This window comes from Chrysemys picta, chromosome 6 (assembly GCF_011386835.1).
Source record: "Chrysemys picta bellii isolate R12L10 chromosome 6, ASM1138683v2, whole genome shotgun sequence".
Classification (NCBI taxonomy): domain Eukaryota; kingdom Metazoa; phylum Chordata; order Testudines; family Emydidae; genus Chrysemys; species Chrysemys picta.
The window spans coordinates 33,014,521-33,026,611 of NC_088796.1; the positions used below are offsets into that span (position 1 = coordinate 33,014,521).

General features: G+C 43.3%; 2 protein-coding genes across 5 annotated transcripts; both read right to left on the reverse strand.

Moving 5' to 3' along the window:
* Nucleotides 1-1,569: 1,569 nt before the first annotated feature.
* Nucleotides 1,570-8,360, reverse strand: LOC135972097 (molybdopterin synthase catalytic subunit-like). Of its 2 annotated transcripts, none has more exons than XM_065598912.1 (5): nt 8,226-8,360; nt 6,848-6,975; nt 5,368-5,521; nt 3,986-4,109; nt 1,570-3,523 (listed from the first exon to the last, which is right to left on the reverse strand). In XM_065598912.1, the coding sequence occupies exons 1-5, from the start codon at nt 8,351-8,353 to the stop codon at nt 3,455-3,457; spliced, it is 603 nt and encodes a 200-aa protein (XP_065454984.1). In that variant the 5' UTR covers nt 8,354-8,360; the 3' UTR covers nt 1,570-3,454. The 2 variants fall into 2 exon arrangements, with proteins under 2 accessions (XP_065454984.1, XP_065454983.1); XM_065598911.1 differs by having other exon boundaries at nt 6,848-6,993; nt 8,226-8,353.
* On the reverse strand, nt 5,432-11,597 carry LOC101947444 (molybdopterin synthase sulfur carrier subunit). Of its 3 annotated transcripts, XM_065598913.1 has the most exons (6): nt 11,441-11,597; nt 10,691-10,812; nt 9,243-9,389; nt 9,047-9,148; nt 6,848-6,975; nt 5,432-5,539 (listed from the first exon to the last, which is right to left on the reverse strand). In XM_065598913.1, the coding sequence occupies exons 1-3, from the start codon at nt 11,450-11,452 to the stop codon at nt 9,263-9,265; spliced, it is 261 nt and encodes an 86-aa protein (XP_065454985.1). In that variant the 5' UTR covers nt 11,453-11,597; the 3' UTR covers nt 5,432-5,539; nt 6,848-6,975; nt 9,047-9,148; nt 9,243-9,262. The 3 variants fall into 3 exon arrangements, with proteins under 3 accessions (XP_065454985.1, XP_008166935.1, XP_042713458.1); XM_008168713.4 differs by lacking the exon at nt 9,047-9,148; XM_042857524.2 differs by lacking the exon at nt 9,047-9,148 and having other exon boundaries at nt 6,848-6,993.
* Nucleotides 11,598-12,091: the final 494 nt, after the last annotated feature.

The following is a 12,091-nucleotide window of genomic DNA, read 5'->3' on the forward strand; positions in this document are numbered from 1 at the left end:
TAAAAATCAACCTAAACCACTTTTGAAAACATAACAATTAAATACTATGAGGGCCAGAGCAACATTAAAAAGTTGCTCAAATATTAAGCTATAAGCGATCATCCAGTCACAGCACAAGTTACTCTCAAATACTGCAAGTCAAGAAGTGAGAATTATTTTCTCTAAGGGGTTCTGCCATCAAATCCATTCTTTGCTTCCATGCTATGATAGTTTCCTGCCTCCACAAGTCAACTGCCCGTGTTCCACAAGTTGTTCTCTGTGCCCTTGCACTTTCCTGTAGAAAAGCCATCTCACCAGCATACTATCACAGGCATACAAAAAAAGAATAGGTTAGGTACAATGCCTGGGTTAAAGATTTTTTTTTTCTTGATGACTACAAGGGGTTGTTACATATTGCAACAGGAGATCTGAATATCTTAATGAGCACTAATGGTTGCAGCTACTTACATTGTTCAGGCCCAGAATTTCTCTTGCTGATCTCCTGCAGCAATGAATTGCCCAGGTTTCTAGCACATCTTTATAGCACATCACCCTAATGTCCAATGCTGTTGATTTCATAGAATCATAGAATCATAGAATATTAGGGTTGGAAGGGACCTCAGGAGGTCATCTAGTCCAACCCCCTGCTCAAAGCAGGACCAATCCCCAGACAGATTTTTATTCCAGTTCCCTAAATGGCTCCCTCAAGGATTGAACTCATAACCCTAGGTTTAGCAGGCCAATGCTCAAACCACTGAGCTATCCCTCCCCCCCCCATTTGTTACATAAAACAGTATTTCCGCTAGTTGTAATGGTTTAGCTGGGTGTACCTTTGTCATATTATAGGATAGAGGCAAAGGCAGGATCAATCAGTTCTTAATGGTCTTCAGAAGTTGTTTGAATGTGTCAAGTATCTTAACATCCTGTCTCTACTATAACTTCCGGTAACTCCCATAACCTTTAAATACATGTGTATAAGCTTTCTTGGAACTTTTCCATTTCTATTTTATAGTCCAGTTGAAGAACCCCAAATTACACATTTCCAAATTAAGACTTATTGTTCTAAACCAGTGCTTACATTAAGTGATGCTTGTGCCTTGAAGGACAGAAACAAAAACTGATGGTGTGATCTTAGCAGTTTAACACAACATGCCTCCCCTTTCTTATGCCTGGTTACTGGGAGGGAAGTAGTATTCCCCTTGATCTGAAATCTTCTCTCTGCTTATATGATGGGGATATGTGAGTGATTACTCTATTCTCCTTCCATCAGATTAGTTACAGAAGCACCAGTGAAATCCATAGATTCCATAAGATGCCTCTGAACCAGATATGGTATAACTTTGCAATGTCATTTTCTGTTTTAATTCTAGCATATAAGCACTACACTGGTTCTGCCTGGTTCATAGACTACCACTGATACGGCATGTTAGTCCTATACCTCTCTTTGTAAGTAATACCCATTTTTTGCTTGATCCCAGAATTGGGGCCTCTCCCTGGAAACAGATTCAGGTGGAGCCACTACTGCCAAGAATTTGAAACACTGGGTATAATAATTGCACTTTAAAAAAAAAAAAAAAAAACAAATATTGATCTCTGTAGAAATTATCTTTATTCATGGAGCTGATAGCACTGAACAATCCATACAGCAAAGCCACATCCAAATAGCATAGTTCTTCCCTCGCACATTCCAAACAAGGAAAATTCAGTCTATAACTTACTCTCCCCTACCTAAATATAAGAGCCAAAGTGACATAGAAGACACATCAGACACCCATAATAGATGCATACATGCAAAGAGCGGCGTCTCTTCTTCCCAGGGATGTCCCCTGCCATCAGTAGGAAGTACACCAAAAACAGTACAAGAACCCAGTTTAATCACACTTGTGTTTGAAGTTTTGGGTTTTGATTTTGTTTTAAAACTTATTCTGGTTGAAACTAACACCAAAGATTACTGTGACTGAAAGATTAGAGAGAGAACTGTCTTTTTCTGTTTTTGCTTTGTGCAGTTGACAATGCTACTGAGGAAATAAGTAGGGCCCAAGTGTTGTGTAATGGCCTGTTGTGTAATCTTGGGCAAGTCACTACACCCCTGTGCTTCTTTCCCTTCCCACACTTTCTCTGTTCTGTCTATTTAAGATTATAAATTCTCTGGGGCAGAAGCTATCACTAGGTTTCTAAGGGCTGAGCACAATGGGGCTCTGATCTCAGTTGAGACCTCTACAATACAAAACTACACTGCAAATTGATAATATTTGTATATGTGAGTAACCTTACTTATGTGAGTAGCCCCATTAACTAATTAGTTCCTCCTGTTAAATCTACTGAATTTTTTTAACTGACTTTGTTTCAAGACGACAATGTCCTTTTAACAATGAGTGAAGATGAGAAATTTTATTCTTAACTCTAAATATTCTTCCATTTGTAAATTCAAGTCAGAGACTTAACACTTTTACTTTGTAACAACTATTGGCTTTTTTAAACACATAGAATAAGACAGCTGCAAAAGCTGCTTCAAAACTAGTCACCTCTATACATCTATTAAAGTTCAGTTAAGTTTGTGTTTTATTGCTAATGCAAATTAGTTGTCTATGATCTCACTTCAAATAAAGAGCTTTAAATTTCCTTAATGTGATGGACCTGTAGTATCAACTACACAGTAAAAATATTTTTATGAAACAAAGCTTACTGGGAAGTAACCATTAGTAACTCTGGGGATAATTTATATTTTTTCTCTGCTTGTACCAAAAACGTTTAATCAAATTAAAAGTGTCAAACTATCTAAAAGCCGGTATGTTGACTTTGCAGTCATATAAAACTAACAAAGGGTATTTTTAAGATTAAAAAACCACAAACCTGATTGTCATGTTGTGCTCTCCAGTGCTGGCAGTGAACACACAAGGTGCCAGAATAAAGGTATTAAAGCAGCATATAGTATATAAAACTAGATTCCTTTCGATTAAGAATTTTTGGGGAAATGGTTTTAAAAAACTGTCTAGCTATTTAAAAAACCACAGCTGGGTGATTTTACAAAAAACGAAAGTTATTTGTGAACTTAATCTAATTACTGTCTGTATTTCATTCTGTCTTAGACTCAAGTGTTTGTTATAATGCATATGCTGTTACTAGTTAGATTTACTGTAGAGCAGTGGTGGGCAACCTGCAGCCCGTCAGAGTAATCTGCTGGCAGGCCGCAAGACCGTGTTTACATTGACCGTCCGCAGGCATGGCTGCCCACAGCTCCCAGTGGCCGTGGTTCGCTGTTCCCGGCCAATGGGAGCTGCGGGAAGTAGAACGGGCTACAGGGACATGCTGGCCACTGTTTCCCGCTTCCCACCTGCGGACGGTCAATGTAAACACTGTCTCGCAGCCTGCCAGCTGATTACCCTGATGGGCCGCAGGTTACCCACCACTGCTGTAAAGTATCTACAACTAAAGGCTGATCTGCATGCACAGTAGAGTGACTTTGGAGGTGGAGTTATTTTTCCACATCTGCCCAAAAGCATTCCTTGTTTTCTTTCCAAGAATATTCCTCCTCATAAATCTCCTGCAAACAAAAACAAAAAATGGGAAGTGCTTCAGGAGTCTGCTACATACAAATACAACCAGTGCACAAAAATTCAACAGCTAATCTGCTATTAGTTATACAGTACAAACAATTTGCATAGTGTTTGGCAGACACACAGAAAAAGAAGACAGGAGGATATTTAATTTTTCATAAATCAGAGATGCTAAAAAAATGACTAACACCCAAAATACTGGAAGCTGACAATCAAGGGCCAAGTCCTCAGAACTGAACATCTGGAAACCCAGAACCAGTCCTGTCCCAAAGCACTGATCATCCTTTCTCAGACCATAGCCACAGTCCCTGACATCCCTCTGCAATATAAATCACAGAAGTGGACAGCTAACGGTTTTAAGTGCTTATACAACTATCAGACTCCAGAGACAGAGAGCATGGTGAAGACGAAGGTTGGCACTTTTTGTAAAGTGCAATACTTAAATTCACCTTTTTCCAAATTGGAACAGTTGCTTTCAAAGTGTTGATGCAGTAGTGCACAGCCTCAAGAGATGCCACTCGGTGTGGAGAGGAGACTGCTACAATCACACTTGCTTCTGTTACTGGAACTAAACTAGGAAAAGACAAGAATAGGACATTGGACGTAACATTTACAGTGCATTAGCATCTAAAGTCCTCAACAATGGCTGGGCTCCATTCTCCCAAGGCACTGTACACAACACAAAGTAAATGAGCATCCTTGTCCCAAACAGCTTATACTCTAAAAAACACAAAACCGATGTTCAAATCCTACGCTTTTTACAAACTTATTTCCTCAATTTTTCTTTTTAAAACAGGTTTATAGGATTAGATAGGAAAATTGTTCTAGACAATACAGCATAGAGCAGAACTTTGCTAACTTGCAAAAATGATTGTGAAACCCATTGCAAGGGACTGTTTTACCAGTGAACAAGTATCAATCAGTAAGGGCCAGTTCTAGCCTCTGTGTACCTGCATAATCACTGACAGGCTGCACATGTGAACCTGGCAGTGCAGTTTGGCCTGCTAATAGCACGGTTCTGCATCCATACTGAGTTTGTAAAGATTTTTAGTTTCAAATTATGAGGATATTTTTCATCTAGTGTAATACATTTTGTAAAAAGAAGTGAAGTCTCACATTACCACTGTTCAGTAATGCTAGGTTATCTTTGCTGAGAGGTGGGGAGGCAGCCATTTGTGATGTGCTCAAATTAGACCCTGATCCCAAATCAGGCTCCACTAGCACCAAAACCTGCATCTACCCACTGATTTCACTGATTCCAGGAGATCCTAGTACAGGATGGACCTGGTAAGATTCATGCACCATTACTTTCCAATGGATCTGCATTTTAAACTCAACAAAAGGGTAATTGTCAAGTCATGGGAAAAACCCTTGATCTCCTAGCCAGCATGACTGGCAATGCCTATTTCAAAGATATTCCAGGGTAGGACTGAATTCTAGACCTTGTATACTCTGGTAAACTTGACTTAATTTCTGTAGTGAAGGGCTTGGATTCTGTGGTACCCCAGGGCAAGAGACTGGAAACACTATGGCAGCTTCAGTTAAATCTTAGTTTTATTTTCACTGTGTTTCAGGCTACGTGCAGCCTCAGGCATCCATCACTGCACTGGTTTGTACGTGGTTCAGGTTTTGAAAGTTTCTTTGGCAACTCAGAGATGGAAACTGATTTTTGAAAATGACCAGGCACTGCAGCACAATTTTGCAACAAGGGGTGGATTCAGTGGCAGGTTTCGCAGCAGAGAATATGCAGGTTCCTGCCCACACCATATGCAATTACAAGCATACTGACATTTAATTCAGATTTAGTTAGATACATCTTGGTCATACATACCCAAGTCTATGGTGCACTGCTATATGTTTGACTGAAGGCCATTTCTGTCTGACATCTCTACAGATTTTCTTTATTTCAGCTTCTGCCATTGGTGAGTATGCTTCATATTCTAAGTGAATCACCTTTTTCCCTTCAAAGTTATTCCTTGTAGTACCTAAAAATAAATGAATTACTAAAAACAAATAAGTTATTTATTTCTATTGCAATAGTACGTGGGAGCTCCAGTCCTGGGTCAGGACTCCATTGTGCTAGAACAAAAATATACTCCCTGCCCCAAAGAGCATACGATCTAAGAATGTCAAACTACATATTTCTTATTCTGGAAAAGGTTCAACCAGCTCACTGCAATGAGATGGAAGTGATTGTTTTTTAAGTACGTTAGCAATTCTTAACGTATAAAAAGGACAGAATTTAACCCACAGATTTTACATGCTGGAGTTACCAATGTCCAAGATGGCAACATCTTCACTAGCACAGATCTGGCCCTATGGGGGGAGGGATAGTTCAGTGGTTTGAGCATTTGCCTACTAAACCCAGGATTGAGAGTTCAATCCTTGAGGGGGCCACTTAGGGATCTGGGGCAAAATCAGTACTTGGTCCTGCTAGTGAAGGCAGGGGGCTGGACTCGATGACCTTTCAAGGTCCCTTCCAGTTCTAGGAGATGGGATATCTCCATTAATTTAAAAATTCTAGAATAAATTGCCTAGGGAGGTTGTGGAATCTCCATCTCTGGAGATATTTAAGAGTAGGTTAGATAAATGTCTATCAGGGATGGTCTAGACAGTATTTGGTCCTGCCATGCGGGCAGGGGACTGGACTCGATGACCTCTCGAGGTCCCTTCCAGTCCTAGAATCTATGAATCTATGTTTAGAAAGTTGTGCCTGTTGTCACTGCAGTTGCTCATACAACATGAATAACTATATGGAATTTAGGCACACAATGGTACTAACTTCTAAGCACAAAGGGTTCTGAAAATGTAGGTCCTGATATACTAACCACAAGGCTAAAATTAAGTCTCATCTCTTCAGATACTATTTTATGAAGAGGTAAGTTGCATATGGGCTATACTGTGACATTTAACCCCAGCCCTACACTGGAGGGTGGTGGAGGGACAGCCCTGGTGGTCAGCACATGGGGTTGACAGAACCATAGTTCTATCTACTCCCCATCTCCTTTTGTGTAAGTTGCTCCGGGGGAGAAACTAGCAGTCCCTGTGCTCCTCAATATAGGGGCTGCAATTCGAGGCTGACCACACCAGCAAGGAGGCTCCTTAGGACCTCATTCCCTATTGCATGAGGGCTGGCCACGATCTTGCTCGAAATGATTAATACATAATTTGCTAAATATTATTGGTTTGTCCAAGAGACTTATTTTTTAAGTAGTCTCAGAAGCAAGAGGTTGAACTTATGAGGTGACCTGTGCTCTACTTACTGATGGATATACACATCCAGGGATTTATTTTAGGAGCATTAAACTCACCTATGAACAGGGACACAGCCCCACAGCATGGAGAAATCACCAGCTCTGACACTTCATCTGTAGAGAGTTTTTCATAGTTCAGTTTGATGAAATCTTTGGACTCATCTTTATTTTCATTCATGGCTTCTCTGGAAGGAAACAGAAAGCTACAGAACTCAAAGATTTAATAAGTTACTTTTCTGGTTACATTGGCCATTTGGAAGCTGCTTTTTAAACAGCCGTGAGGCCTGAATTTATCCAGCAAATGTATGGCACCCACTAACATGCCTCAGCTGTAGGGCTCACCAGCAGAAATGAAAAAGGTCAGTCCCCATGCAGAATTAGTTCTTAGCCCCTTCGCTGGGAGAACACTAATTGCACTTCTTGTTGGCAATTTCTGGAGGTACAGGGGCTCAGTTTGTTTTAATATACCAATTCTAGGACCTAGTCTGCAGTGGGATCAGCTAACAGAGACCCTTGTGCTAGCATGTCCTACTGTATGACTGGCAATAGTAAGAATGTCAAATTATAAACTGTCTGGAGTTAGAAGAAGGCAGGGAACCTTATTATGATAAAAAAAACTGCTCCAGGGGCAGTTTAAAAGCATTCTTTCAGCCAGGGCTCATTGATAGAGCAGCAACCAGTCCAGAAAGGGACACCTCCACTTTCTATGGGAACAAGAGATGTCACTTAATCTGGGAAGCATGAGGAGGAGCTCGTTTAACAGCAGTGAGCTAGATTCTGCTCTCAGTTGCACCAGCATAAAATCAGTGGAGTTATCCCGATTTATAGTTCTTGAGACAGTGAGTATTTCATCCACTGAGACTATCTGAAAGGAGAGATCTTCTTTTAGCAAAAGAGAAACAGGATAATTTTATCTTTCAAAATTGCTTTAAATCATCTCTCTAGCATCTTAATTTTAAAAAGTCAAAGTGAAAAAAGGTTTCTTTTTATTGTGATATTAGCCAACCATGAGGATTGGCACCTCTACTGAAAGCCAACAACTATAAAAGCACGAAAAGATCTTTAAAAAAATACAACTTAAAGGACATTATCAAAGGGACTTAGGCACCACTAGTCTTCATAAAACCCCTGCTTAGCTGCTATCAAACTCCATAGTCACTCAACCTTCCCTAGCACCTAAGTTTTTGCATTGAAAGTTTCCAGGGAGCCTATTTTTCGGCTTCTGAGCATGCACACTATTGTCTCACTCTAGGTAGCTGGGCACCTAAGCCCCAGTGTGATGCACAAAGCAATGGAAGATAGGCATTTCCTCCTCCTAAATCACTCGTGGGGCCAATCCCATAGTGCTCAGACCATGGCTAACACCACACAAAGTGGGGGGTGGGTGGGGCTGGACCTCCCTCCTAACTTGTGGCCCAGTGATTAGGGTACTCACCTAGGATGTAGGAGTCCCACCACCTGAGGGAAAAAGGGATTTGAAGAGGAATCTGTCACCTCTCCGGTGAGTGCTGTAGCTACTAGGCTATGGGATAGTCTGACATGGCCTCCCTTAGTCTCTCCCATTAAAGCTGTTCCACTGTGGATAAATAATGAGTTAGTCGGTGGGCCAGAGAGACAGAGTGCAAGAGCATGTGAATGACTCTACAGCCCGGTGATTAGAGCACTCACCCAGGATATAGTGGACACAGGATCCAGTCCTCCCGCTCCAATGATATACGAACACGAAAGACTGAGGGAGACCCATATCAAAAACTTCCCATAGTCTGAGAGGTAGCAGATCCCTGTTCAAATCCCTTTTTCCCTCTCAGGCAGAGGGGCAACTTGAACCCGGGGTCTTCCACATCCCAGGGATGTACCCTGACTGCTGGGCCAAAAGTTGTGAGAGAGATGGTCCTTCACCATCACCTTTGGTACCTAACTCTGAAAGAGGGTTCACAGCTGAGAATCCAAAGCAGAAGGAGGCACTCAACTCCTTGAGAGGGGTCGGGCTTAGGACACATCCTTTTCCTTGGCATCTCCTATTGGCTAGTTTATGCCACTCCTTACCTAGTGTGCTGGCTTTTGTGAATCCCACTCTTACGTGCTTAGCTCCTGCCACTCATTGCCCAGGAAGCCTGAGTGCCTAACTCAGGCTTTGTGAATCCCAGTGATTTGTCTAGGCAACCAAGCCCCTGTGTGAATCTAGCCCAAAGTATTTTGAAAGCTTTTTCCAATCTGTTGCAAATATGTTAATCATTTATTCCTGCACCAACTTACACCTCAGTATCAGCATCATGGCTGTCTACTGCAGGGGATGCGTGTTACACCTTCTCAGAGAGTACTAGCAGAAGGGGAAAGTCATCCACAAATCACTAGACCCTAAACAGAGAGGAAAATTAAAAAAAGAATTCCAGCAATGTTTCAATGCACGATCAACCCACATAGGCCATTTACAAAAAGAAGCTATACATACCTAAGTGTGTTTGCCTGGAGTTAGCCCCCGCTGATAGGTGGGATAATGGCAACCTCGTCACCTGACTGCAGGACCAGAAGCTGATCACCAAGAAGCACGTATTCCTGGCGAACAGCGAAAACCACTTGATCCTGAATGGCAGCAAGTCTGAGAAGGATTAGCAGTAGCATAAATACATTTAAGTAAAGTGTTTGCATGAATTCTCATAGTTAAATGTGAAGAATTGACTGGTGCATAGCTCAGGGAAGCTGAAGTAGTAAGATTACGACTTACACATCTGCATTTGTACTATTTTTTTAATCACAACAAACAACTGTATGCCCTTGGACTTGGTGATTATCTTTTCATGGGCATGGGCAAGGGCGAGTGGTGAACCAAACCAATAAAATTTCTAAAGATAGGAATTGAGCTGGTTATTTCAAGCAAAATAAAAAATAAATTATATACAGTGGATAGGAAGATACCATGTGTCCAGTAGAAAAGAGTGGTGAAGCTTTATTTAGAAAAGGTAAAATCAATCATAATAAAGGAATTATACTTTGCGCTTACAGCGTATAGCACAGACGGGGGAAAATACTATTGCCCAGATGCAAGTAGTCTTACTTGCCCAGTTGGCACATCTGTCAATGTGTTCGTGATCTGGTTAGAAGCCAGTGATGACTACTGACAGAAAGGTAAGACACAATTTCATTTTCCAGCCAAGTCAGGGTATGTAACATCTTCAAGAGCTTTGCACAATTTGCTACTGTAAAACATAATTTGATTTGCTTTTCATAGGGAGAATAAAACTTGCAAACTACAGGCCACAAAATGATCAAAGTCCATAGGTTTTAGTAATCAATCCAGTATTAGGCTATATGGTAAAATACATTCCAGTTTGATTACAGGCCTGTCTCATTTTACGCGGGGGTTCCGTTTCACGGTTAGCGCGTAAAGCGAAATCTGCGTATAGTCAAAATTACATTGAGTTGAATGGCGGGCAGAATCGTCCCACTACAAGTACAGTATTAAAATTGTTGTTCTTTTTCCTCTTTTTTTTTTTTTTGCCAACTGTGTAAAGCTGAAATCGCACATGTTAAATGCACATAAGATGCGACAGACCTGTACTTGCTACTGCTACCGCAAAACCCAATTTTGTTTGATTTTAGGCAAGACCCTCTCTAATATTTAATTACAGCCTTTCAGTTGCAAGCTTAGCTGCTGCTACTAATGCCAACCAGTTTAATGCAAAAATCAGTGAAATATTCACTCTTTTGAACATATTTGTAGAACTACATGCTCACAAATAAGATCCCAAGTAGCAAAATGTAGAACAGATTTTGCTACTTTTATTATACTGAAAAAATGACATACATTTAATTCAACTATATTACATTTGTAATTCCGGTAACAGTTTACAAAACCCCAAACTTGAGGCGCACCAGAGGTATGCTCTAGTCTAAATCTACCTTGGATGCCTTTTAACAATTTCTTCCCACAGCTGTAGAGAGGTTAATTGTTGCGGTACAGAAATAATCTCAGAGCGAACACCTGCCAATTCAGCGCTCCTGGCAAAGTACAGCGCAACAACCTGTTGAAAGACAAATCGCCATTCAGATTACACACCATTCATCTCCTGTCTCCTCAATGGGTATTTATAGCGCAGGAAATGGGCCCCAGACCCATCAACATCATCCAAGGAAGAATGCTGGATTAAGCGTTACGATTTTTTTAAAAAATCACATGCGAGTCCGTGGTTCTCCACTTTCGTTTCACTTCTTCGCGTTAATGCCTGATCTCGTTTTAGGCACGATAGCCAGGACAGCTCATGACAGTGACTGCAGCCCAGGCTCCCCAAGCCCGTACATGATTAATTAGGCCCGGCTGCAACTGCTTACTAAATTGGGGGCCCTTAAGGAGGTGGCCAGTGTTCTTGTGACTCCCGCAACAGAATAAATGGGGAGTGTCGGGGGAGGCTGATTACCAGCTGTCCCGTGGTCACCCGATCCCCCTGCAGCTGCCCGAGCGCCGAGTCCAGCAATCACCAGCACGCCCTGAGCGAAGGGGCTGCCCGGGGCACTGCAGAGCGGCTACTGCCGGCTCTCCCTAGGGGAGCAGGGAGCGAGCCCCGCCGGGCGGAGCGGCACGTTTCCGGCTGACCGCCCTGCCCCGTCCCGGTGCCGTGTAAACACCCGCCGGCCCGGCTGCAGGCTACGCACCTCGCAGCTCATTGACGGAGCGTTGCGGGTCGGAACCCGCTTCCCGAAGGGGAACAGGCTGCTGCGCCTGCGCCCGGCCCGAGCAGCTGCGCGGAGCCAGCCGGCTGGCCCTGCCTCCCGGCCCGCCCACTGGGCTGGGGCTCCAGCCTGCCGGGGCCCCGCGCCCTGCTACAAGGCAACGAGACGCCAGCCCGGGGAGTCCAAAGGGTCCGGCCCGAGGGCAGGCAAATGCGGCTCCAGGCAGCCCCACAGTGGGGACGGAGCGGGAGCCCCAGCGCTGAGCTCATCCCAAACCGGGGGCGCATTGAGCGGCTCAGCCCCGCCTTGGTCATAACGGGGCTAGAGCGCTAGTGGCCCCGGGGAGGGGTGGATGGACGTGGATCCCCAGGGCCCCAGCTCTGTCGCAGGCCGGGGTCTCTGGCGGTGGGGCGGCTCAGATGCGACATGCCCCAAGGCCAGAGGTGTCCTGGCACTGACAGCTGGGGGGCCTTAGCTAGTACAGGCCGCTGCGGGAGCGTCCTCGGCTCTAGTCTGAGCATGAAATGAGCCAGCAGGTACCGTTCAATCTCAGCAGTAACAAACAAGCTCTCCCGGACATTCGTTCCAAGTTAATTAGGCTGAAAGGTCCTCAGGGCAGCGACCCTGGCTTTG

What these genes read in the sequence shown, in the direction of transcription:
- LOC135972097 (XM_065598911.1), bottom strand. Translation starts at nt 8,353, where the DNA reads ATGGGAGAGACTAAGGGAGGCCATGTCAGACTATCCCATAGCCTAGTA. An exon ending in GGCTGTGTCCCTGTTCATAG is followed by an intron (nt 5,522 to 6,847) that starts GTGAGTTTAATG and finishes ATTTATTTTTAG; the next exon opens with GTACTACAAGGAATAACTTT. An exon ending in CTGTTCCAATTTGGAAAAAG is followed by an intron (nt 3,524 to 3,985) that starts GTGAATTTAAGT and finishes TTTTGTTTGCAG; the next exon opens with GAGATTTATGAGGAGGAATA.
- LOC101947444 (XM_008168713.4), bottom strand. An exon ending in ATTGTTAAAAGGCATCCAAG is followed by an intron (nt 9,390 to 10,690) that starts GTAGATTTAGAC and finishes AATCCTTCTCAG; the next exon opens with ACTTGCTGCCATTCAGGATC.